Source organism: Fusarium poae, chromosome 4 (genome assembly GCF_019609905.1).
Source record: "Fusarium poae strain DAOMC 252244 chromosome 4, whole genome shotgun sequence".
Taxonomy (NCBI): domain Eukaryota; kingdom Fungi; phylum Ascomycota; class Sordariomycetes; order Hypocreales; family Nectriaceae; genus Fusarium; species Fusarium poae.
Window position 1 is genome coordinate 1,538,703 of NC_058402.1, and position 25,793 is coordinate 1,564,495.

General features: G+C 49.1%; 8 protein-coding genes across 8 annotated transcripts; 3 read left to right on the forward strand and 5 right to left on the reverse strand.

Annotated features, from left to right (window-relative positions):
* Positions 1-396: 396 nt before the first annotated feature.
* FPOAC1_010606 (uncharacterized protein) lies at positions 397-3,952 on the reverse strand (the record flags this gene model as incomplete). Its single annotated transcript, XM_044854995.1, has 2 exons — positions 397-455; positions 517-3,952. The coding sequence occupies 2 exons, from the start codon at positions 3,950-3,952 to the stop codon at positions 397-399; spliced, it is 3,495 nt and encodes a 1,164-aa protein (XP_044702308.1).
* A 3,733-nt stretch (positions 3,953-7,685) lies between these two features.
* On the forward strand, positions 7,686-9,021 carry FPOAC1_010607 (uncharacterized protein; the record flags this gene model as incomplete). Its single annotated transcript, XM_044854996.1, has 2 exons — positions 7,686-7,854; positions 7,913-9,021. 2 exons carry the CDS (start codon positions 7,686-7,688, stop codon positions 9,019-9,021), a joined length of 1,278 nt encoding a protein of 425 aa, XP_044702309.1.
* A 638-nt stretch (positions 9,022-9,659) lies between these two features.
* On the reverse strand, positions 9,660-10,539 carry FPOAC1_010608 (uncharacterized protein; the record flags this gene model as incomplete). The annotated part of the gene is made up of 3 exons (XM_044854997.1): positions 9,660-10,298; positions 10,366-10,455; positions 10,513-10,539. The coding sequence occupies 3 exons, from the start codon at positions 10,537-10,539 to the stop codon at positions 9,660-9,662; spliced, it is 756 nt and encodes a 251-aa protein (XP_044702310.1).
* Positions 10,540-10,971: 432 nt separating this feature from the next.
* On the forward strand, positions 10,972-13,335 carry FPOAC1_010609 (uncharacterized protein; the record flags this gene model as incomplete). The annotated part of the gene is made up of 1 exon (XM_044854998.1): positions 10,972-13,335. The coding sequence occupies one exon, from the start codon at positions 10,972-10,974 to the stop codon at positions 13,333-13,335; it is 2,364 nt and encodes a 787-aa protein (XP_044702311.1).
* Positions 13,336-13,866: 531 nt separating this feature from the next.
* Positions 13,867-15,918, reverse strand: FPOAC1_010610 (uncharacterized protein; the record flags this gene model as incomplete). Its single annotated transcript, XM_044854999.1, has 1 exon — positions 13,867-15,918. One exon carries the CDS (start codon positions 15,916-15,918, stop codon positions 13,867-13,869), a length of 2,052 nt encoding a protein of 683 aa, XP_044702312.1.
* Positions 15,919-19,340: 3,422 nt separating this feature from the next.
* FPOAC1_010611 (uncharacterized protein) lies at positions 19,341-21,799 on the reverse strand (the record flags this gene model as incomplete). Its single annotated transcript, XM_044855000.1, has 6 exons — positions 19,341-19,431; positions 19,560-19,620; positions 19,704-19,863; positions 19,928-20,977; positions 21,029-21,260; positions 21,324-21,799. The coding sequence occupies 6 exons, from the start codon at positions 21,797-21,799 to the stop codon at positions 19,341-19,343; spliced, it is 2,070 nt and encodes a 689-aa protein (XP_044702313.1).
* Positions 21,800-22,258: 459 nt separating this feature from the next.
* Positions 22,259-24,035, reverse strand: FPOAC1_010612 (uncharacterized protein; the record flags this gene model as incomplete). The annotated part of the gene is made up of 4 exons (XM_044855001.1): positions 22,259-22,623; positions 22,682-23,111; positions 23,503-23,756; positions 23,993-24,035. 4 exons carry the CDS (start codon positions 24,033-24,035, stop codon positions 22,259-22,261), a joined length of 1,092 nt encoding a protein of 363 aa, XP_044702314.1.
* A 594-nt stretch (positions 24,036-24,629) lies between these two features.
* Positions 24,630-25,727, forward strand: FPOAC1_010613 (uncharacterized protein; the record flags this gene model as incomplete). The annotated part of the gene is made up of 3 exons (XM_044855002.1): positions 24,630-24,684; positions 24,736-25,281; positions 25,336-25,727. The coding sequence occupies 3 exons, from the start codon at positions 24,630-24,632 to the stop codon at positions 25,725-25,727; spliced, it is 993 nt and encodes a 330-aa protein (XP_044702315.1).
* Positions 25,728-25,793: the final 66 nt, after the last annotated feature.

Below are 25,793 nucleotides of genomic sequence, written 5' to 3' on the forward strand. Positions count from 1 at the left end.
GATCCGAACAAGCCGAAGTAAACCAAACTGCAAGGTATAATGTGTCCGAGCCCCGTTCACCGAGGCTTCTAGATTGGTTCAGGACTGGTATCTTAATTGCGCGCCCATATCCGCGCTCTAACACTCTTTGAGTTCTCATGACTTCGGCTCCTTGATTACCTCCGTATACCGAGGAAGGGTCTTTGTCACTCAGACCGCTTTCCCGTCATTCCGTCAGGGACTGTCTTCGGTCTCCTTAACGACCCGCATCCCCGAATCGCCCTTTAATGCAACTTTTCGAGCCGTCATAACATCTCTTACTCATGAAACGCTCCAATCGTCAAGTATAATATCGTCTCGACATGTCTCTAATCCCGAGACTCGCGTATTATAGTACTATTGCTTCCGAGTGTTGTCTCATTTTTTCTTCGAACCCTTAATCGGGGCAGGCAAGCATTGTGCCAACGCTTCTCGGTCTGTAGTCATTGTCAGTACGGTTTTGGAAGCGCCTTTACTTCGCTGTTTCATATAACTCACCTGATTCATTCTCAAACAAGATTGAGATATCGTCATGCTCGCCTGGTAGATCCGGAAGGTCGAGGCAGACAAATGCTATATCGTCATAATCGCCGTCCTTGTCCGCCGGAAGTCGTGGTAGAGGGAACTTGGCGTCAATGAACTTGATACCAGATTTGCTGCTCCGTTGCACACTCTCATAAACATCAGTTCCTTTCAACTGGAAATTCATGCAATGTCCATGGTGGAAGTCTTCAAAGAAGGCCAAGAGCTGCAGTTGCCCGTCTTCGTTCCTGATCACCTGAATACGCGTGTATCCAGCTTCCCACTTCTTGTGAATTGGCACAACCATACGGCGTCGTTGAATGGCAAACGTCACTGCCAATGCGTCAAAGATGACCTCAAAGCCTGTGATGGCGAGTTGGAAATCATGCAAGTCCTTGAGGTTGTTGAATTCGAATGTTCGGATGGTTTGGTTGTGTCTTAGCAGTTGCAATGCATCAGACATGTTTCTGGGAAGCTCCTTGGGTACCTGTGCTTCGGAGACCGAGATAGTCATGTCCTTCTGTGGCTGTCGAAGAACACGGAGGACTTTAGCGTTGCTGACTTCCAGCCTCACGCGCAACTCTCCAGGCGCCACATTGATACGATCAGCGACATTGCCGTTCTGGTAATCTATTACCACCTTCAGATGGTCGGCCAATACTGTTGGTGGCATGTCTCCACCATATTCATCGTTAACGACTCTCACAGCCTTCCACGGCATACGACTGAATGGAGCCATCCCAATAGGCTCCCGGAGACTTTGAGCAACCGAAAAGTTCTTGAGGGGCACATCCGCATAAATCTTTTCATCGTGATCCAGGGCCGTTCCGGTCAGAATCGAATGAAACTTGATCCTCGCCTTGTCGTCGCTAAAGACCATGACCATACGACCCTTCGACTTACCGTTCTCGTATTTGATTGCGAGGGAGGGGGCATCGCCATCGCCGCGGAAGAATCCGAACTGGACAGGATGAGCTGGGGAATACACATGCTGGACTCCGCTCAGCGTTCTTGTCTTTGGCCCTGTGACCACGGCAATTCGGAAGCCAAGATGCCATGTGCGAGTAGCCGCAGGTCCATTCTCTTTGTGGATCTTTTCAAACAGTGAGATTTCACAATAAGGTGTTGGCTCTTTCGGAAATTGGCGGTAGTTGGGGTCGGCATCCATTACCTGGAATGATCGTAAGGTCGACCTGAACACCATGCTCTCGTCATTACGTGGGAAAAGTGACTGGTTGACCTTGCTTCCAAAATCATACATATTCCATAGAGTCCTGAAATCCTGCTGCACGAGCTGGATAGTTAACATGAAACCACGTCGTAGTCGAATGTCAACAGTAAACGTTTCCTTTCGCCAGCGAAGGTCGTCCCAAACTGGACCAACGTTCTTGTTTTCCTGTATAGCAAGTTGCACGTGACCGTTCTGGCTTGTCAGGATGAAAACCAGCCCCGTAGACTTCTGTGGTCGAACCATCGAAAGCAGGCAAGGGAAGTAGAACTTCTGGTCTTCATGGCCTTGCTCCATAAGATAAGCATCTGCTTGCACTCGTCCGTAGTTAAAGTTATCCGTAGTATCTCCAACGGGCAAAGAATCCAGTAGCCTCAATTTGGACATCGGGCTGGTCATGGCAGTAAGACCCGAAGCCCAGTTGCCTGAGAGCAGGGCAATCATGTCCTGACTCAGAGGTGGGTATTCAACCCATATCGACTTATCAATGCTCTGTGGCAAGAATGCATCCTCAGGGGGTAAGAATCCGTTGCGTTTCATAGACATGGCCAGCTTCTTAAGCGCTGAAACCAGACTAGTGCTAACGTCGGCGACTTCAGAGTCAATTTCTACCCCTTGTGACTGAGCAACTTCGGGAACAACCTGCTCAGAAAGCCAGAAGGCTTTTGCCAAGTTGGCATAGGCTTGTTGACGATCTCTGTCGTTCTGCATCTGGCCCTGTGGAGAACTGGGCCTTTCTCTAATAGCGACCTCGAGGCCCATGCGACCCTTAAGAAACCACCACAATGCACCACGTCCAAAATCCATTAGAGAACAAGTCGACAAGGGTTTGATAGATTCCGCATGAAGTCGGAAGAGTTCGAAAAGATGGCTCGTCCTTGTGGTAAAGGTCTCAAGAGCCTGTTCGGCAGCTGCAGAAGTGCCATCAGCAACTCTGACAGATAAAGCTCTGGATGCCATCATGGGAGGAGCACGCTGTGGCGCAATGCTTGGCTGCCGAGACAATTGATTGACTTCTGAAGTAGGAGTTGAGGCCGACGATATTGCGGAAGCAGGAGTGGGAACAGCTGGAGACCCAGTGGGCGCCGGTGCTGGAGATGCACCTGGGGCAGAAGCCGGGATTGCAGCTGAAGGTCCAGGCGGTGAATAAGATGAAGAATTGGAATGAACAGAAGCTGCAGGACTGTATTCAAGACTCGGCTTCGCGGATTGAACTTCTGGTGATGGTGGCCCTGGTCTTCGCGATTCAACAGGAGAGGTTGAAAGAGGCGTAGCAGAATGAGGGTCATCCCAGTTGTGGGAGGATGCTGACGTCGCACTGGCGACTCGAGCAGCTTCAGCAAACACTCTGCCTTCTGCTTCACGTTGTTGCGCAGAATGGATCTCGATATATGATTTTCTGTTATCATCTTGTCTTGCCGCTGGACCCAGAAATCTTGCCCTTGCTGGGCTGAGTGTCTGCTGTGCAGAGATGGGTGACACAAGCTCATCTGGTTTGTTATTATTGTTTGTTCCATTGTCACCCTCGTCGTCCGACCCAGGTGTGTAAATTGAGGAGAACCCAGTCTGTGTTCTGGATAGCGATTTTGGTCGGAAATCGTCCACAGGCGAGCTGGGTCCAGTCGAGTCGGGACGAGGAGGGCGTGCTGGTGGCATTGGAGCCCTGCGATGTGCGGGTGGCTGTGGTGGTTGTGGTGGTTGTGGCGCCTGCTGTGGTTTAGGTCGAGAGGCTTTGCGCTTCGAGATTTCTTGAGTTGGAATCTCAGATTCATCTCCTCCTTCGCCAATCACTTCGGGGGTGGTATCGTCGAATCTTACAACAAGGCCCTTCTTATTAGGTCGTGGGCTTCGTCCCGGCGATTTGTTTGTATCGGGCCGAGCTGCGCCTGCGACGAGAGGACGGTTTTGCTGAGCTGCATGGTTGACAGCTAAAGCTTGGGGGTAACGGGAGATCGATGTAGTGTCGAGCTTGGCTAGCTTTGGGAGCGAAGACGGTGGGGGAGGCGGGGGAGGGTTTATGATTGTAAGATTATCTGAGGAGCTGTGAAGGAACGATTCGACGTTGGCAGCGGAGCGAGCTTCTTCTCCTTTGCGATCTTTACCACCAAACAGCTTGCCCATAAGGCGGTCTCGCCTTGAAGAGCGCCCATCAGGGGCCTGAATAGTAGGTATATCGTTCTCCATGAGGGATACAATGGCGGAGTGTTGAAAGGTTCAAGCTCAGTAGATTGTCATTGACCCAACGACAAGTGACAAAGATGGATAGGAAGTAAGCAGAGCGAACCCCCCAGGTCTTTGCAGGAGCAGAGGAACGTGGTTCCCTTGTCACTGTCACCTCTGCTGGAACGATTACAGGACAGTACCGGAGCAGTAGAGATAGTGGAGTCGTCCAATGAGGCTGGCTTGTTTCTGGCGACACGAGGATCAACTGGTAGGCATGTGGGGATGGTGTAGGCGGACAATGGTACTGTAGACGGCGCTTGGAGGTCGGCTAATATTCAAGGAAAGTCGCCCGTGTCGTTGATGGATGATGTGTTGGATGTAGCGGTATCCGACAGAGGCTCGTTCGTTCGTTGTAAATCAGGGGATATCTGCGATAAGCAATCGTGAGCAGAGGGAGGTGAGGTGAGGCGGAGCTAAGGTAAGGTACCTTTGGTAGCTATTGGCGATAGTGGATGGTGGATGTTTGGCTATGGCGGGGAAGATTGAGTCGAGGCGTCGTGTGCGGCTTCTATGCAGACCTCCAATCCGAGCCGAAATAGAAGAACAAAGAGAAAAAAGGGAAAAAGGAAGTAAGTGCACAAAGATTCGTAGACAGATCAGAAACGACTACAGCCAATCCCAGATTGCTGTGCGTGTGTGTGCAGGTTGTATGTACAACCACCCTCTTGACGAATGTTACAGTAGAATCTACTGTAGACCCGTTGGGCAGCACAGAATGGTAAACACCCTAAACACCCTCAGAGGTCAGCCCAGAACTTACAATGCGCTACAATGGTTGCACTGCACAGGCAATTCCCATAAAGCTAGCAGGGCAGGGCCAGGGGAACGAAAAGCACCCAGCAGGGGACCGAACAGGGATGGCAGAGGGAGAACCCGCCAAGAAGGGTCCTTACCCTCTGTCTGGATATACGTACGTACTTTATTTGCTGGTGTCTGTAAGGAAATGGCTCGTCCGCCGTAGGATGGAGGAGAAATGGACGGGCTTATTGCACTGCACTGTTGGAATACCTACAGTAAGACAGTGCGTTGTGATAGGACCAGCACAACACCAAGGGATAAAAGTACCAAGAAAGAGGGAGAAAGAATAGAATAGGTAGGTAGGCTAGAAGGCAGAGGGGAAGGAAAGAATGAGGTAAGAAAAGGTGAGGGGAGGCCGAAGCGCAGGCGTCGTGTGCTTGACAGAATGTCTGTATGATGATCCAGGGGAGTTTCAGAGTCACAGGGATCAACATAAAATGGACAACGAGTGGTTCCTAGTTGGGCTTGGACTTTTAGGCTCCCTGGCAACAAGAACAAGATTTCCAACGAGTATCAGTATTATTAAATTTAAAATGTCTACAGTGCAGGCACAGGTTATTTTAATACCGCGTTTGACAAACAGGAGATAACCAAACCGTTGGACCAAAGTATAGTTGTGCCCCAATACAGTAGTGCGAGGTACTTGGTGTCAGGTTACGGTAAACACTCAATCGATAAAAGTAGCAGTGACATCCAGCTGGCAAGCGTTTGTTGAAGATCCAGTGTGTTTCCTTCAACGATTTCAGGAATGGATATTAACTGACTTCCTCTATCATACAGCCAAGCTATCATCCTTGATAGTAGAGATTGTGAAGGTACAGAAAGAGACCCTTAATTGAATTTCCCCATCCACTCCAGACCGACCAACCTCCACTCACACTCATTAGGCCGTGTTAGTGTCAGATCGGCTTGCTGGTTGCGCAAGCTGTTGCTGGTTGTACCCAATGATGACGGGACTTCAGTGTCGAATACGTAGCAGATCTACCGTCTCCAGCGCTTCCTAATATGGCAGTCTCTCTCGTGTCCCCATTTGCTTTGTTCGCTTTTCCGCTAGTTGAACCAATCTAATCAGAGACTCGAGACAGCGCCGCAACGACATGGCCGTGGCTTGTGAGTACTGGGCTGAAACACTCAGTCTAGTCCCCTAAAACTGCCCGTCGGCTACGGCCTTAAGTTACTTAGGTCATGATCCTCAACATCCAAAGTACATATTGGAACGTTCTGTGTCTGGTATATGAGCAACAAGTAAGGATACTGCAGTCGCATTTATCCACCAGCACTTGACACTTGTTACAACTCCGGTGTGATCTTCGTCGTCTGTCCCCCAAATACGCATCATCCCAAGGTAGCTGGCTCACATGTCTCTCTCGATTCTCACTTGTTATGCTAGCTCACCTTTAGTTCAGGTCAAGTCAGGTATTTCTGGCTCCCTGAAGTCCCCCGAGCTAACGACACTAGCACATAAATTGGTGCATTCTGTATGGAACGTGGGGCAGATACTGGAAACCCTCTTTGCTCCTCTTCACTACTCTGCTAGTGGGTAGCAGAAAAAATGACCTACTAAGTCTTAGGTTACAAAAATAAATAGTCTAAAAGCTATAGTCTAAGTAGCATAAAGTGACCCACTAATTTCGTCTCTTATGCTTCCAGCGGCCAGTTTTTCTGATACCCTGAGGCTCTGATCTCTGATCGCATTTTCCAAAATTCAACGTCAGACCTTTGTGGTACGGGACGGGACGTTGGTATGGAGCCCCGCTGAGTGATACGTATGCTCTGGACCAAAGCGCGTCACAAAGAATGTGTGGTTTCGTCTCAGTGCAGTAGAGAGCAGGACATTGGATCAAGTGCGAGCAAAGTGCGACCTGGTCGAGGGCCCTGGAGGCCAGCAGTCGCGATGTAAAAAGATGACAAGAGATACAGCAACTTTTCGTTCTTTACGGATACTTTCTCTCTTTCATTCCCCATCCCAAGTAGACCTTTTTTTTTTTTTTTTTTTTTAGAAATCCTCGTATAGAGTTAACCTCTTCTTAAATTATCCAGCAATGGGCAAAAGATAGCCCCGACATTTGGGATATCAACCCGAGGTTCATCTCTTTTTAGATCTCGTATTGTTCCAATAGTCCACAAAGCTTATGTTGAACCTTCGTATCACGTAGCCTTTCATCTTTTGCCCTGGCTCTGCAGCGGTCATTTAGCTTAATCAAGAAAGACAGCATGTTGTCAGAGACGAGCTGGCATGCACATTATGCTGTAGGTCTTATGTAAGAACCAGACCACTCAAGAATCCCTTGCTTTGTGTTACATTTACAGCAGAATGTTAATTTGTGTAGCGAGTAGTGACTGTGATAATCCGACCTTTAATATTGTCTGGTTTTTAGCCAAGCATGGGCGTTTATAATTAAAGATGATTCTGAAACTCCAGCTCGGATAATGCATGGGTCTCACTGAAACAAATCAAAGTCGTTGCTTTAGATGTCACCTGTCGTGATTCATGTCCGTCATTAATCGCTTGGGAAATGAGAATCATGCACTGTCGTCTTATTGCATGTTCGTCGGGCATAAACATCATATCGTTCACTCGTATGGGTTAATAAAGCAAATTCTCAGTCGTCTTTCATCACAGGTTCAGGTTAAGTGCCTGGGTCTTTTTCGTGCCTGTAGAAAATATCAGTTGGCCGAGACCTAAAGTTAGGTGATGTCTGTGGGGTAACTAACTACTACGCACCAGGATATCGGGATTTGACGCTTATCGATAACAGATAAATGGTTTGGATGACTAATAATTTTTTTGCCTCCGTTCTGTCTAGTATCTCTTAAGAATTTATGTGAGTTTCTGGTTACTATAAAAAACCCTATTGGAGAATATGTGAAGCTTTTGCCAAATCTACGATAGGCTATGCTCACAAAGATTATCCGAAGAACTATGGCTACAGAAGTCAAGCGAGTACCTATCCCCCGTCGCGGTGTCGACTATCGGGGCAAGGTTGTCCTTGCACCCATGGTACGCTCTGGAGAGCTTCCTTCAAGACTTTTGGCGCTCAAGTATGGCGCAGATCTTGTATGGGGTAAGTTACATAGTCTAGGAAGATGTCTACAAAATAAACCACTAACAGTATACAAAAGGACCAGAGACTGTTGATTATTCCATGATTGGAACCTCTCGACGCTTCGATGAAGAGTCTAAGACAGTAGAGTGGTTCCGTGTTTCTTCTCATGGTCAGAAAGATCCACCTCCTGATGCCAAGGAGAGCATCATTTACAGATTGCATCCCGAACTTGAGAAGGACAAGCTCATCTTCCAGATCGGTACCGCAGACCCTGATCGTGCCGTGGAAGCCGCTAGACTGGTAGCTGCAGATGTTGCCGGTATCGATGTCAATGCTGGCTGCCCGAAACCTTTCAGTACGAGCGGAGGCATGGGTGCTGCCCTTCTCCAGACTCCTGACAAGCTCTGTGCCATTCTCGAGGCTCTGGTGAAGAATATAACCCCTGAATATGAAATCGGAATCAGTGTCAAGATCAGGCTTCTCGACACTGCTACGGAAACCGAGGCTCTCGTTCGTCGTCTTTGCGCCACTGGTATCACGGGATTAACCATACATTGCCGCACAACGCCTATGCGACCCAGAGAACGAGCCATCCGTGGACAGCTCCGGATGATCGCAGAAGTCTGCCATGAGTTTGGTGTCGCCTGCCTGGTAAATGGAGACGTAGAAGGTCGGGACCACGGTCTTCAACTTGCCGAAGAGTTTGGAGCAGATGGTGCAATGATTGCAGTTGCCGCTGAGAAGAACCCCAGCTGTTTCCGGAGCAAGGCTGATGGTGGTATGGCACCCTGGGAAGAAGTTGTCGAAGAATACGTCAGGACTGCCATCGCTGTCGACAACCGCTTCGGTAACACGAAGTTTCTCCTCTCAAACATGATTCCGGGAAGATCAAAGTTTTACCAGCCCGTCAACCAGTCCAAGACCTACAAGAGCATTTGCGAAGCGTTATCTCTCAACGATCATCTTGAAGCTGCCATTGCTGTTGACAAAAGGCGTGGCCTGGATCAACCTCTCCAAGGAAAGGCCGCAAAGAAGGCGGCAGCTAAGGCATTGGCTGCTGCTAATGCACAGTCACCTAAGCCAGAGCAGGGAAAGGACCAAAAGCGTAAGAGGAAGATGTCTGATAGCAGACCCGCGAAGCAGGTCAAGGCTTCTGAGCCCACACCAGTCGCCGCAGCTCTTTAGGGAGCGACTGGATATCAATGAAGGAAAAAAGTGAGCGATAGACGGCGTACGGTTCGACCAAAAACATAGATTCGCGTTTACGGAGTTCAGGATTGAGACTTGGTGGGCACAGAGCGTTGGGGGCAATCGTATAAATATGACAATGGGGAGAAGATGAAGGACAGCAAGTAAATTGGCTTGATTAGGAAACTGAGATTTCATGGCTAAGTCGTGAGCATACCCTAGGCACCTAGCACCGTTGTTTCAAGCGTTATTGCATTTCTCAATAGATACACATTTGCAATACAAGGGTCGTTGATACTTTATTGTGCCTAGAAACAGCTACAACTCTACTTAATCTGGCAGTCCTGAAATCGCGCAAGACTGCAGCTAGCCGTAGTGATATAGAAGTTGCAGCAGAATTGCCATCATACATAAACTCCTAAGCTCTCATGGCGCCACATCACTTCATGAAGGGCCGGAATAAACAATAACTAGCAAGCAATGGTGTGGTATTTTACACCAAAACCTGCTTATTCAAAATACATACAGCGCTCCGGTAGCCGGCTCTAAGCAGGACCGGCTATTGATACAAATGAATAGTGTTCGGAACTCTATGTGATGGTACATCTCTTCTCAGCTTGCTTTTTTAAAACCCTTTATTTGCCCTTCTGAACCCAGCCCTCAACAGCCTCTCTCGCGTCTGTTACCTTCTCATCGACATATTTAACACCAACTTGTGAATGCGCCTTAGCAAAGCTGGCGCTGTTGATAATGCTCTCCCGCAGTCGGATGTGAGACTGGGCAACAACGGGGAATCGTTGCTCATACTTCCATGTAAGGTCGGACACGTTGCGCATGGTGACGGGGATAACGGTCCAGCCAGCACCGATACCAAGGGCGAGAGGGAGCGAGGTACGGAGGAGGATGTTGCGGTTGCGGGTGATGATGCTACCGGCCATGGCAGCAACCAAGACGTAAATAGCGCCGGGCATGAGCTGCTCGCCGCTTTCACGAGAGGGGGCCAGCGAAGCGATGGTGCTGGTGAAGGACTGCTCGAGGTTGAAAGCCGAATCCATGACCTCGTTGACCTTGGTCTCGGCAGCGACAGCGTACTTGTACAGAGACAGGCGCCCCCTTCCGACGTAAACAGCCAATCGATCCGTAGGGGTAGGCTTGTAGTGCCTCTCCTCCTCTTCTTCAACAGGCTCAGCAACGGGCGTTGTGGCAGCGGGTGGTGGTGTCACGGGTGCGGGCTTTGAGGCTGGGATCTCGAAGTCATCGTAAATGGGCTTTCGCTATGATTCGGTTAGCACGTTTACATGTCCCCTTCCAATTTCTGTACGCAGAACGAAAGTGACGAACCTTGAGGTCGCTGGGTCCTTCAGCGAAAACAGTGGCCGGAGTCAGTGCCAGGCCACCAAGGGCCATAGTCGCCAAAGGCGCCAGAGAGCGCTGTGAAAATCAATTAGCATCGAGAAGCTTATCCAAAGCTCGAGTGACATGACCAACCCTTGAGAACACCACTCGTGAAGCCATTGTGCGCTCAATTGCCGGGTGGATGAGAAAAGACGTCACGCGAATTCAAGATAGACGTCGGATGCTGCTGAGCACAATCACTAACTAGCCGGAAAATCTAGGACGGAGGCTCTACTGGGGCCATTCAGAACGGAGCACGGGAACGTTGAATCGGGATGACTAAGTCTCAATTCCGGACCAACCTAGGCACAAGCACGAGCAGGATTGAAATATTACGCCAAGCAGGGAAGGCGACAAGGGACAAGGGACAAGCGATTAGATCCGACGCCGGAAACCTCGAAATAGTACATGGTTTCCGCCCCAGATCAACGATTCCATCTAGTTCATACGCACATATTTACTCCTCACTTTATCGTCATAAATTATTATCCAGTTACATTTATCCAATTATCTCTATAGATTCATGGTCTCTTTTCAATCTGTACATTTATAATGCTCAAATCGAGAGGCAACAGCCTCTGGATCTGCAATACATGTATTCGACGCACGACAAAACCTCCGCAACGGAGATGGCAATCTATCGCTTCCGCAGTAGCTCAAGCTGTCTCCCCAAGCAACCCTGTCGACCATGCCGTGAGTTCGAGTCACGATGATGCTATCCTGCGCAATTTATTCGACGCTCCCGCCGGGAGATCTTTCCCCAAATTCAGCTTGAAGAAGAGCCAGGGCTTGTTCAAGAATCGATATCTCACAAGCCCGTCCGGCTTCCACCACTTCGCCCAGAAGAACCTCGAGCGAGCCACCAATATTGTCCGAAAGGTCCTCAATGCCTCCTCAATAGAAGAGTACCAGGCTGTCGTTCGCGACCTTGACCGACTTAGCGATTTACTATGTCGTGTACTTGATCTCTCAGACTTTGTCCGCATGACGCATCCAGATGTTCGGTTCCAAGAAGCCGCCGCCGATGCTTGGGGGATGGTTTACCAGTACATGAATCAATTAAATACCATGACTGGATTGAGCGATCAATTGAGTCAGGCATTGTCGATACCCGAGGTCACAAAAGTGTGGTCGGAAGAGGAGAGGACAGTTGCTGAGCAGCTGAAGTTGGACTTTACAAAGTCGGCAGTCAACCTACCGAAAGCCTCACGAGACAGATTCGTGGATCTGTCTTCGCGCATTAGCGAAATAGGGTCGGCGTTTGCACAGGGGATGCAACCGGCGAAAAAGTCACTAACTTTACCGGCTTACAAGTTTTACGGCCTTTACCCTGGAATTGCAGCCACTCTCAAAGTTCGACAAAATATCGTGCTCCCCACTCTCAGTTCAGACGCAATAGGAGCGCTCCAGAGTGTACACGATGAGGAAACCCGTAGAGAGATCTACCTGGCGCAACGAACGGCGTCCAAAGATACCATCATGTATCTTGAAGCCATGCTTAAGCTTAGAGGTGAGCTTGCAGAGCTTGCAGGCTTCGAAAGCTACGGCCACATGGCTCTTAAGGACCGTATGATGGCCAAGACACCTTCATCTGTGATGGAATTCTTGCTTGCTTTGAGAGATAACAACACCCCCATAATCCAAGCCGAATTGCAAGAGCTCATTGCAAAGAAGCGAGACCGACTGAACCTCCCAGACGTCCAGCTTCAAGCCTGGGATAAGGACTTTTATATGGAAAAGATCCGAGTCGATCTAAGATCTCGACAACGGCGAGAAGACCAACTAAACGCTTTCTTTTCCGTCGGAACAGTGATACAGGGCCTATCACGGCTGTTTGATCGACTGTATGGTATCCGTCTTGTTCTACGGGAGACTTTGCCAGGAGAGACTTGGCACTCTGAAGTCAAACGACTTGATGTCGTCACTGACACAGGCGAATTAATCGCTGTTCTCTACTGCGATTTGTTCCATCGCCCACAAAAGTCAGGCAATCCCGCTCACTTTACAGTGAGATGCTCTCGGGAGATCTTGCCCGACGAAGTTGCAGAGATTGCTGCTGACCAGGGTAACGGACCAAGCTTCGAGTCACCAGAACTGGCAGCCAATGATGGTATGGAGGTTTCAACGAAAGACGGTGTGCTCAAGCAACTGCCTACTATCGCGCTGGTGTGCGATTTCCTTCCTAGCGAGAACTCTAAGGAACCATCCTTGCTGTCTTACCAATCTGTCGAGACTCTGTTCCACGAAATGGGACACGCCATTCATTCTATCCTTGCACGAACTAGCTTTCAAAATGTCTCTGGCACTCGTTGCGCTACTGACTTCGCCGAGTTGCCATCGACGCTCATGGAGCATTTCGCTGCCGACCCTACTGTTCTGTCCCTGTTTGCACGCCATTGGAAGACAGACAGAGCCTTACCCTACGAGTTTGTTGCCGAAAGGATTGGCTTGACAAAGCGTTTCGAGGGCATGGAAACAGAAAACCAAATCATACTTGCAATGGTTGACCAGGCATATCACTCATCAACTATTGAAAACGCAGGCTTCGATACAACCTCGATCTTCCATGATATCAAGGCCCGCTTTGCACACGGTCCTCGAGATCCGCCAAGTACCTGCTGGCAGGGTTTCTTTGGCCATTTGCATAGTTACGGTAGTACCTACTATAGCTATCTCTTCGACCGTGTCCTCGCTGAGCGTGTCTGGCGTGTTGTCTTCAAAGCGGGAGAGAATGGCGGCGCCATTAACCGTGAGAACGGAGAGCGACTGAAGGAGAATCTTCTAAAATGGGGAGGTGGCCGAGATCCATGGACTTGTTTGTCTGACACCCTTCAAGATGAGAGACTCGCACCTGGTGATGAGAAGTCTATGGCATTGGTGGGAAGTTGGGGAATCAAGGACGATCATCACCCGTGAATTTACTCTCGCACATAAATAAACAACTTAAATAGCAATGAGATCACAGTCAGATATATGTGCACTTTTAGTATATATCAATGGCACTGTTGATGGCACAGCAATGTTTTGTGTCAATGTGACGACTTTCGTCTCAGTTTATTATCTTCAACTGACGATTTGCCAGTTCTGACTCAAAATGACATGACGCTATTCCGTATCCCCGGTACGCCGAGCTATGACACCCAAAAGTGGGTAGGTATCTAAAGCAAGATAAAAATAGAAGATAATATGAAGGCCCAAGCACTACAGTGCGCTGCACTGCAATGGCCGGCAGAAATGACAAAGGGTAGATGTGTAAGTAAATGGTTGTAATGAATGTAGTAGTGGGAATACGCATGGGCGTAGACAGAAGTAGTTCGAGACCAATCCCGTCTTGAAACGAAGTTCATAAATCATCTGCAACCAGATATCGTACAACGGGTATCTCTTTTAGATGTAAGATGGATGGGTTTCGGGAGTGCAACCTGGCTTGCTCAGAACAGTGACTGGTCATATGACCCGACGAAGATGCTGCGAAGACTTCTGTGTACCTCTCCCCATCGTTAATTGTGACAAGGACAAAGTCCGTGCCGCTTTTGTTTGTGCCTGATCTTCCCTATCCAGGTCTTCCCCAAACGCTCCAAACATGTGTCCTCCCTCCTCACGAGGGGTCTCAAATGTGTCGGAATACTCGCTGTCATCACCATGGCCTGTTCCAATACCAGAATCTTCAGGGTCAACATGTCGGCTGTGTGATCTTGTAATGACTGCTAGAGATGCAAGGTTTTCGTCATCATCATCGTGATCAAATGCTGACCTGTCACCAAAAGACTTGGCTGTTGGCGGCGGGTCGTATCCGCCACTCATAGCCGCCGAATTTGACAATATACTTAGTTGGTGGCCAAGCGTCTTGACTTGAGTCTCCAGAGCTTCTCGGGCGGAACGTTCCGTGTGGATAAGAGCCACGAGCGTCGTATAGTGATCCATGGTAAGATTCCCAGGCGTATCTTGAAGTAAGTTGGGTAGACTGGTTGCACCACGAACAGTTGCTGTCGAGATAGGACGGTCTTTATTGCCATTGCTTAGAATGGCCGGAGACGATGGATCGAGAAACATGCTTCCTCTTTGATTTCCTTCTGAGTGACCATTGAGCCACCCCAAGGTTTTCTTGTCGTCTTCTCTGGCCCAACCCGCTTGATCATCCATAACCTTGGCGACAGCCCGTTGCTCGACGGGGACTGGAGGTGCACTTCGTTCTGGTGGTTCAAAATGCGATTGTCGGTTCCGACCACCATCGTACATCCGCTCAAGGACCTGCTCCAACTGATAAACACGGGACTCGAGGTTGTTGATTCGTGTCTCCATATTCGCTGCATGTGTGATCTTCATGCTGCCCACTTGCTTCATATCTGCAAATGAACCAAAGTTGAAAGGCTCCGCTTGCTGTTGTTGCTGTAGATCTTCTTCCTGTGTGTGCTGAGTATGTTCGGCTTCTGCTGTGACGACATCTTCAACATCTGCAATATTAGAAGATATCGGGTGTGCGAAGCCGGGATCGTAGCTTTCCCTCCAATACTTGATTTCGTCACTGCGTCGGCGGGCGAGACCAAGACCTTCCTCTGGGAGTCCTGATAAGCTCCGTGACCTTCGCCGCACTCCAGGAAGATCACTAGTAATCGCACGACCGATTTCATCCACGTTCTCGTCATGCTGATCTTGACGGCTTTCTCGACCATGACTGCTCGCGGGTCGTGGGGAAAGACCCGCCAGATTATACTCACGTAGCTTCGCTGCATGAGTCAGACTAAAGTCAGCGCTTAGTGAGTTACGTGCACTCTCGATGGCGCGTACGTCTTCAGGTCTGATAGAGTGAGACCTCAACGCTCGATCAAACTCAGTAATGGGCAATGAGGCAGATCGCTTAGACTCTGCCCCAGGGAACGGTCGGCTTCTTGCTCTGGGAGCCGATCTGTCTTTCTGGCTTAAACTGGGCACTGAATCTTGTGGTAGGCCATCCTCAGCAGTCGATCGTCGATAAGGTCCGGGGCGTACTGGCACAGAACCGGCTTCCGAGTCGGTGTTTCCGGTGCTCTCATTGTCACCAGCTTTCTTTCTGCGATTAAAGAGTTTGCCCAAAGCACCACGAAGGGTTGACTGCTTCCGTTGTGGACGCTCCTTAGTCTGAGAACGGTCTGTGCTAACAAAAGAATGCCTGTTTGATGGTTCAGCCTTTTGTAATCGGCTTGTTGTTCCAGGATGTCGGGCATGAATTGAAGATCTTGGTTCTTCTCTAAAACTGTTTGGCCCATTTTGGCGAGGCTCCGGGAAAGTTGGTGATCTGAAATCGCTGCGTGATGGAGTGGGCTGAGGCTGAGATTCTTGAAATTCATCCTGGACAGGTGTCGCTATGTTGGTACCAGGGTTGCGAATTGGAAACTCATCATCCAAAGAAGTCGAAATGGGAACCGGTCCTGAGATTCTGCCACGGATAGCCGACGGTTGAATATCAACAGGCTGAGCGCTTGGAGCTGCGCCAGCCCCAGATTTCCACGGCTTCTTCATTGTTGGAAGCGTGGTGGAGAATAATGGGATGTGAAGGGGCGGAGAAGATGAAAATGTGACAAAAGAGTCTTGGAATAGTAGAAGAATTGAAAATAATATAAGCGGTCAGACGAAATAAACAGACTGTATGCCCTGACGCATATTCTTGGATGAGTGCTCGTAAAACAAGGTCTCGACCCGTGCACGCTCGTCTATACATACATGGGCAGCCTGGCCTATCTCCGGTTGACGAGGGGCAGGGCACTGGGAGGCAAAGCACAGAGCGGGTAAACGAGTGTAAGTAGAAATGAAAAGGCAATTTATCAGTTTATAGCATTGCGGGAAAAGTCGCCCTTGCCGTCCAAAAAGGGCGAACCGAATCCAAAGAGGAAGATTGACAGGACAAGAGGGTTTGAAACAAACACACATACGGACTTGCTGGACCGAGTGGGTGGGCAACTGGCACCTATTAATGTCTGGTCAGCAGGATGGATATGCAACGCACGCCATGCGAAACCGCGCTTGAGCCTGCGGGCCAGGGACCATTTGCGGGTTCTTGAAGCGCGACGAAACGTTCAATGCCACGCTGGATGACATGGAGGGACGAAAGGGGGTGCTGGAAGGCATGCCAATTTGACAAGGGGCCTGGCGGGGAATGAAATAGCTCGAAGGAAGCAGGCCATACATGCTTCCTCCCAGCACCGTTAGCTCGAGCGGTGAACGGGACGACATGTAGTAACGGCTAGTCTGGTTGGATGAGCTTGATCAATGCAGGACAGGATGAAACTCGTTGTTCAAATGGCCAGCATAGCATGCTGATTGCGTGGAGCCATAGAGGAACACATGGAAGCCCACAGAGAAAGGTTGCGATGTGTTCGTCCCGCATCGTATCGAGGCCAAGAGGCAGCGGAGTTGATCTCAATGGCTCATTATGCTGCGGCTATTAAGACAGGGGTTGTCCAATTACAGCGTGGTTGCACCCTCTTGTAGACCCTTGTCAGTTCAACGGACGAAGCAGAGTAAAGCCTGGGCATCGGACGGACATGACTTTTGCTCTGTCGAGACACCGCAATGACCGCACTGCAATGAACCCTGCATATGAGATTTCAGTTGAACTGAAGCCATTTTAGACAGGGGTGGACTACTCGAGAATCGAGCTCATTAAAGTTTTTGTATCAAATTGAGAGTCTTGATGCTACGGTGGAGATGCAAACAATCCAGGATCTGATATCTCCATGCCTTGTTTGCCTCGTGGCTCGAGGCCGGGTGCATGACATTCCGGGCATTGTTGAGACAAGGTCGCTTGCTCGGAACAAACGAGACGAACAAACGTGTATCCGAATGAAGAGTTTCGACCGTTGATGGACGTAGATTAATTTGCCATGTATAATTGAAGCCGCACGCGCCGCTCCCGAAGAAGTTGCGCGCATTGATTCAAAGCGATTAAATCAAATTGAGGCGGCGTAACGGCAGAAGTAGTCAATCCAACGGTGGAAGTCTAGATGAGTGTTCTTTTGTGGCGAACAGTCAGCTGTCGTTATGGAATATGATAGATAGAAAAAGTGATGATCGCGTTACAGGATGAGGCACTTTGCTTTCCTTGAAGCTGTTGGGGTGGCACCTCCCCAGTTGACAAATAACTAGCTGGTCATTCATGAGGAAGGCACCCTCACGGCTGAGACTGCTTGGTTCATGCGTTATGCTTCGAACCTGTCAGAGATTGGATCAAGTAGGATTACCTTTTACCTTGTTCATCTACAATACAATGCAAATCCTCAATAATTTGTCAAAGAGCATCAATACCTCTTTCTTCCTTAGTGACTATTACCAACTAACTAACGTAGCTACTAAGTTAGCTAAAGGTTAACTATGTGCGGCCCCGTGCGACTTGAACCAGTTAGCGCCCGTGGTCGCTAAACGTCCATCTGACTTGGCTTACTTACATTGAGTTAGAGCCACCGCATAAAGTAACCATAACTCCAACCGCAACGCCACAGTCTTCAATAATACAACGCCCAATTGTTCGAGATCCAGGTTGTGCTTTGACATGGGTTCGACCAGTTTGTCTATGTAGATACCAACTCGCTGGTACTCAGGGTTTCAAATTGCTCAAATCCATCGCGAGCTCAAACTGGCCATCTATCACACATATCGCAATTGCTGGCTTATTACTGTACAGGCCTACAGGCACAGCATTATCTAGTGTGCATACGCTCTCAGTCAAGTTGAGAGTTCTGAAGTTGCTGCTGTACACGTACTATGTACCAGTAGGAAATGACCTGTGAACCACCTCTGGCATGCATTCTCCCAAAAGATGCTTTCGCATCGTACCTGCGCCCCCCCTCTTGAAACCATGGCGCTCTCTAACAGTAATATAGCATTATAGCCCTCTAGGATATCAGCCTTTTTGTGTTCGAGAACTCTTGGTGATCCTCCATGATCTGCCCTGACGTGCTCGATCTAGGGAACCCATCTCGTGCCTGCGGGACCTAAGTTAAGCGACAGGGATGTCACTCTCTATCCCGACCAATGAAGCATCATTCGCATTGCACGGCTTTTTAGATTCTTTCGCCGCACCTCAACAGCTGTGCTATACAGAATTCAGTATCTCTGTGGCACAGATATCCGCCGTACACTTCGGTTTAAAGCTCTGCAAAAACTCAACAACAACTGCAGGTCGCTGTTGAGCCGGGGTTCCCTGAAACTGATACAACGGCGTTGTTTGCTTATTATGTAGTAGTTTGCAGTATGCATGCTGCCAAGTCACCAGGTCGAGCGTTGGTTCATGATCACCGTCTACACTAATCTCTTTCTTGCTCAATTTCAGCTGATGCTTTGGAATGTCGGATTCGACTTCAAGGGTGTTCTTTTATGCCCTTGCAGGTCTAGATAGCAGAGAGAAACATCGTCCACTTCTTCCCTTGACAAAACTAGAGAAAATCCTACCCTCTGAAAGGAAAACAGACTAGCACAAACAGCCAGTCCCCCACGGTTCGGCAGTCCCACAATGAATGAGTGACCTGAAACAACCCAGGATATGATAGCTGGCATTGCAACTGCGCTGTTTTCTTCCTCGAGTAACCGTTGCTCTGGCAAGTCTCTTAACTACTTTTGTGAATAAATCTGCATGTACGGAAAGCTTACAAGTGTTGACCTGACCAAAAGCGGACGGGTGTTTTTTCAGCTCTGAATTTGAAAGATCCAACTCTTGGGAAAGAGGCTAAGTAGTTAGGCGACGTTTCAGGAGAAGCTGAGGTCACCCATTCCCGCTTTCCCTCCGCACATCGCCAAGTAGTCCGCTCGACTCGGAGCGACATCAATCCACAGTCGATCTGTCGGCCGAGATATTCGAGACAACGTCATGACATGGCCTTACGTATTTTAGTGTTGCCAACATGTGCCATCCCAAGCTGAGGTGGAGTTATCTCACGCTCAAGATGTACCTAGTCGTGCATCAAGTTTGAAGCATCTGGGTATCGCAAGTCGGCGTTATCTTCGAGATATTGCATCCATTTCTTCAAGAAGCTGCTTCCTCTGTGAAACCAGGGCGCGTTAGTGATGCTTCGTCTCGTGTGTATCTCTGGAACAATTTGCGCAGCACTTGTCAAACCACCGGCTGCAGCTTCGAGGCCTAGTGTCACCGCGCTGTGAATGTCACTTACTTCTGAACGGTTTCCGAGTCTCCGATAACTGTCAAAGATCGCTTAGGGCGTGTCATCGCAACTGAATGCACCTGCATTAGCTAAAACGTCGTCTTATGTTCGTCTGCCCGATCCAGAACGGGAAGCCTCGGGATGTCACCTTACCGTTGAGACGACGTCTCTCGCCAAGAAAGCCGACTTCGCCTTCAGAATTACTTCTAACCAGGCTCACAATCACTGCCTCTTTTTCGCGGCCCTGAAAGCCGTCAACGCTGCCGAGCTCGATGCCAGGGAACTTGTCTTTGAGTGGAGCCAAGACGGCAAGCTGAGTATTGTTCAATCATCAGTATGTGTCTCACGCTTGCGCCGCGCTGGCATATTGGACGTACCTGAGCATTGTAGGGCGTTACAACAGCTATGTCTTCCGGACGAACCCCAGCACCCACGAGTTGTTTTACGTGCTGTTGCACAAGAGCTGCCTCCATTTCATTGCTCTTGCTGTCGCCGTGCAAACTTGCTTTGCCCTTTTTGGGAGTGTCCTTGTCGTCTTCTTCGTTCTTTTCTGGGAAGTCTCCACCCTGTGTATCGATGAAGATGACAGGCTCATTAGTATCCTCATTGTCCTCGACTTCATAGTCCAGGTCCTTGAGGAGACGATGTTTCACCGCATCGGCAGCAATGAGCTTGGAATCGTAGAGTTCGTCAGAAGGAAAGCGCATAATACTCTCGTGCATCCGATACTGTGTTGTCAGCATTCGTTTGATTGAAGGTCCATGTAACGCCAGCAGTCTGTCAAACAGAGTAACTTCAAGCGTGGCACCCTTTGTGATTTCGACATCGTCTTTAATTGGTGCTTTGACCTTGGTATTGGCTGACTTAATAGTTGGAGGGAGCTGCAGATGGTCACCAGCACAGACAACCTTTTTAGCAGATACGAGAGGAACCCAACACTGAGCCTCGAGAGCCTGGCTGGCCTCATCGATGATAACGACATCAAACTCCTCGTTCCGCAACTGGTAGCCTCCTGCTCCATGCAGTGTCGCAAGTACAACCTTGCTGCCGCCAATGAGGGTACTAACACACCGACGTTCTCGTTCGCGGAATTCCTTTCGTAGTTCTTTAAGATCGGTGTAGATGGCCTTGCGTTCCTTGCCGCTCTTTGTTTTCTTGATTGAGGCCTGCTTTGTGTCCATCTCGGACCGTATATCTTTCACAATCGCGCCAGCTTCTGATGTCTGGGTGAGTACGTCGAGTGAGTGGTCTACAACTGAAGGCAGTAAACGAGCCGGGTGTCCCAGACGAAGGATCGGGACCTTGTGAGGTGCCAGTCTCTCGACAACGTTGTCAACTGAAATATTAGAGGGGCCACAGACGAGAATTCTCTGGTCTAGTTTGATCATCTGAAGAATCAGTTCGATGAGAGTGTGGGTTTTGCCAGTCTAAGTAGGAGTCAGTAAGGATGTGCTTTCTATGTGAGTCGGTTGACTTACTCCTGGAGGCCCATGGATCAAAGCTACCTCCCGGGAGGCTAGAGCGAACCTGATAGCATCCTTTTGTGAGTCGTTGAGTGTAGGATCAAACCAGCCAATGTTCCCCACGTTTTCATCTTTTGTCAAGTCTGCAGCGACTGGTGATGGACTTGACAAGCCGAAGAGCACTCTGGTTAAGCTGGAGTATTCCGACTCATTCATCTTGTTAAGCTTCTCCATTGTCCAATTCATCCTGGCACAGTTCCTGTCAGCTTGACACACTCTCGGTCATTGAATAGAAGATGAGTTGAGGTACCTTTTATAAGTCACCTCGTCGGCCAACTTGACTGCCCAGACCCTTCCTGTAAAGGCAACTTCCTCCTTTCCCTCGTCGATTGCAACAGAAACCCATTCTCTTCTCACCTTCGTCACCACGCCTCTGGCGCCCTTCTTTTCCAAATCCTTCACCTCGCGCTTCTTCGCGCTCCCGGCAGGCTGCTCAGCGACAAGAACAATGTCTCCCGTGCGCAGGCCATGCTCAGGCAGTTCATCGGCTGAACCCGTAGCAGCATCAGGGGAGAGCTCTAGAACAGTCCGGCCACCGAGACCAGTACGTTGGCCCGAGACGACGAGGTTTGTCAGAGCAAGACCAGCGCGCTGTAAGGCTGTGGGACTGTGGTTGGAAATGAGTGTGCTGGTTTCTTTGATCTCAGTCTGAAGCTCTTGGTCCAGAAGTGCAAGCTGAGTGGTGGCAAAGGTTGGAATATCCACAGGCTTTAGCTGGGAAGCCATGGTTGATTTCTGTACAATTATGCGAATATTCTCAGAAGGAGCTGGAGCGTTTACAAGTCTCGACAAGTTGTCAGTGTAGGAGTTTAAAGGTGGGATGGTGGTTGTTTGGTGGGGAGCTCTAGGAATGGACCCCGCCATAACCCGCTGTGACGTCTGACGACTCATGAAAATATAATGGGTAGTCATGATGCCTATCATCATGAGAGCTTGCAAAAGTACATTCCAACAATGGAATTGGTATTTGACGCCGTATTCTAATCAACGGTACGTATAATGAGACCAAACCTCTACCAAAAGTGTCGTACTATATGCAAATACTCCTGGTATCATCAAGTCATGATACGAATCCCATACAGTTGCGCCATGTGCCAATCAACCCACCACTACCTATATACCAAAACCCCGTTATCCCAACAAGGTCAATGCAGGTTGGGCTATTAATAATATACAGAAAAAGGGTTACAACTCATGCACAGAAGGCTGTATAGCAATCACCACCACTAGAGATGCAATCATGATGGCCAGAGCAACGAAAGCAACAATCATGATTGTGCCACGACTGGCTGGGAACTTTCCCTTTATTACGTAGTGCTGAGATTGGAAATAACGCTTGTATCCAAGAAATAGGACCAGAATGCTGATGCCCAGGAACGTGGTGCCGAGAGGTTTGCCCATGTGCCGTAGTGTCGCAGCGTTTCGGTCCGAGATCTTATCGCCATGATTGCCGCTCTCGAGACTGGTATTGAGTCGAAAGAGTTGTGTTACAGCTATACCGATACTCGCAAACGAAAGTGATGTCCGTAGCCATGCTAGGAATGTTCGTTCTGTTGTGCTGTAGTCAATATTGATAGTTGGCGATGGGTGTTTCGATGTGAAGCTTACCGATAGCAAGATGATCACGTGCGACACTGCCTTTGTTTTCCAACTCTATGGAATGGAACTTCTCTGCCTGTGCCTTCCACCAGGATTGACTTTCATCTTCTATTTCATCCTGCTGGTTTGTCTGAGGATTCGGTATGCCTCCGTTCCTGTTTCCAAGAGAGGATGGTATTTGGCGCGAACTTCGAGTAGATGTTCTGCGGGCGCGAGGACCGGAAGCCGCAGCGCTTGTAACGTTGAGAGAATTGTAGTTCAGAGGTGGTGTATGAGAGATGAAGCCTGTGGCCTCATCGGCGCTACTATCCTCGTTTCCAGGATTCGATTTAAGAGCCGAGTTGGGTGGGAGTATAGGACTACCGGCAGGGATTGGGGAGGGGTTGTTGGGAGAAGCAGTAGGAGCCATTGACATTGACTCGGCGCGTTCACGAGCGTTCTATTAGAGATAACAAGGTATTATTAGCACCAGTGTATACTGAGTGTGTTTTCTGAAGGATGAGCATGGTACGTTGGGAAGAAGAGGAACTGGGAAGAGAGATGAGCACGCAATATTCGGCTAGGCAGTTGGAAGCTATGTCAAACGGGGGAAGATCCGCCGGCAGTTGATAGAACGAACGCCACCAATTGTACGGTGAAGATAGTCCAAATAAGCACATGCATGCCTGAGAGTGATAAGAGTATGCACGAGCATGGCGAACGAGCAAGAAAAGACAAGAGGTTGGCGATCCTCTGCCGCTCTCACTATTTCTGCGTGTGATTGATCTCATGAACCCATGTCTCACACGATACGATACCTGGACGGACATGCATAGGAAGAATTTACCCACCTCCAATATCTCGTTTATGCGCGTGTTGGACGAAGAATACCTTCCCAGATTAAACCCAACACTGGGAGATCGAGCGGGGGCATTGTTATGAGTATTGGCATCTGCCTTTGGCGCAGTCTCAGCCATCACGAGATCAACCAGCACAGGGCTTGGCACCTTCTTGATTGATATGCGGCGCGTAGAGCGCTGAAACCCAAACTTTGACGCGACTAGATTGGGGATGACAGCGGTAGACTGTCGTGCTATGATGGACGCTGTGTGAAAGACGTCGCAAAAGAAGGGTCTGATATATGAAAGATGAAGAAGAATGATGGGCCCATACACAACAAGCTTGCCTTGCTTCAGAACCAAGTTGCAGTGGGGTTGTTTCTTGCGACAGGCGCTCAGCCTCCCTACCTAGGTTGTCTTGAGCCTAGTGGCTGAAACCGCCTCTATCAGCTCTCATCGTTATTGTATCAAGGTGAAGCATGTTGGAAAAGAATCAACATACTGACTACAAGAGACTTGCCAGAGAAATCGTATACATGAACCATTAGTTGAATGGTAAGACGTTTCTCTCAGTAAACATCCCATTTTTCACATCCCTACAACTTAACTTACTGGTTCATCATCATCAGATGACTTTTAGAGTAGCGTGACAGTCTATCATCATGGGAACCAACCCATCAACTGTCGAAACCATGATCAAGTCGTAAATAGGAAACAGAAGCTCTAATCATATATCTCAAGTAAACTTCTATCAAATCTGTCTTTCTACCGATTACGACCCGCTCTGTTTAACCCGTAAAGCCCGGAACTCTCTTTAAAGCCGAGTCTAGCATAGTTTTCGGTCCCGCTTCGCCGTTGGATTGTTTTCCATTTTAGGAAACCAGTTCTAATCTCCACTGGTTGGCTGCACGTTTCACCACTTTTAATTCCGATGTCAGCTCTTATGCCCGTATAAGTGGACGACGATAGCATCATAGAACGAGAGAAGGATCAAGGGAAGCTCTGATATCAAGAAGAATGTATAATGAATAAATATCAAGCCATGAGCCTCTACATGTTCCTTTTCTCAACACTTGCACTCATCCGGTTCAACTACTTGACTACTCAACATCTGCACCAATAGCACATTAAACATCACCATGTCGCACGATATCCTTGGAAATACAGTTGGCCCTATTGGCTATGGTCTCATGGGTAATGATACTCTCACATAACCAAGCCCAGCACAAGCTAACCATTCTTCAGGCCTAACTGCGCGTCCTCTTCCTGACGAGACTACGTTTGCTGCTATTCGAACTGCTCTCGATGCCGGCTGTAACTGGCTCAACGGTGGAGAGTTTTATGGTCCGCCAGATGCAAACTCACTAGCTCTCATCCGTCGCTATCTTGAAAAGTATCCCGAAGATGCTGATCGTATCGTCCTTACCATCAAGGGAGGCCTAGGTCCCAACTATGTCCCCATGGGAAGCAAGGAGAACACCCGTCGCAGTATCGATGATTGCATCAAGACTTTAGGCCCTAAAGGACGAATTGCTACCTTCGAAGTCGGTCGTAAAGACCCCAACGCTGACTACGAGAATGACACCCTTGCCACCATCGAGGAGTACGTCAAGGCCGGCAAAATCGATGGCATCTCGTGCAGCGAGATCAACGCAAACACTCTCCGCAGTGCGGCAAAGAGATTCAAAATCATTGCGATTGAGATTGAGCTGTCGCTCTTCACCACAGAGCCCCTGACAAATGGTCTCCTAGAGACTTGCGGAGAACTTGGCATTGCCGTTCTTGCATACTGTGAGCATCACTCCTTGATCTGAAAAGAACCATAACGTCTAACCAGACTTGCAGCGCCCCTCGGAAGAGGTCTCCTTGGAGGTCAGATCAAGTCCGCCAAGGATCTTCCTGAAGATGACCTCCGTGCCAAGATGCATCCTCGCTGGCAGGGCGACAATCTCTTGAAGAACATCGAACTTGTCAACAACGTTGAGGCTCTTGCAAAGAAGAAGGGCTGCACCGTAAGTCAGATCGCCATCAACTGGCTACTGTCTCTTTCTCAACGTCCCGGCATGCCCAAGATTATCCCTATCCCTGGGTCGACGAAGCCTGACCGTATCCGGGAGAATGCCACAATTGTTGACCTGACCGACGAGGATTTGCATGATATTGACAGTCTGCTCGCCTCCTTTACCCCAGCGGGCGAGCGATATCCTCCTCAGCATATGAAATATGTCGACGCGTGATAGGCAGATAAGGAAAATCGGCGAGAACTAGCCAGGCAGCATATACAGGATGTTTGGCATTTCGGG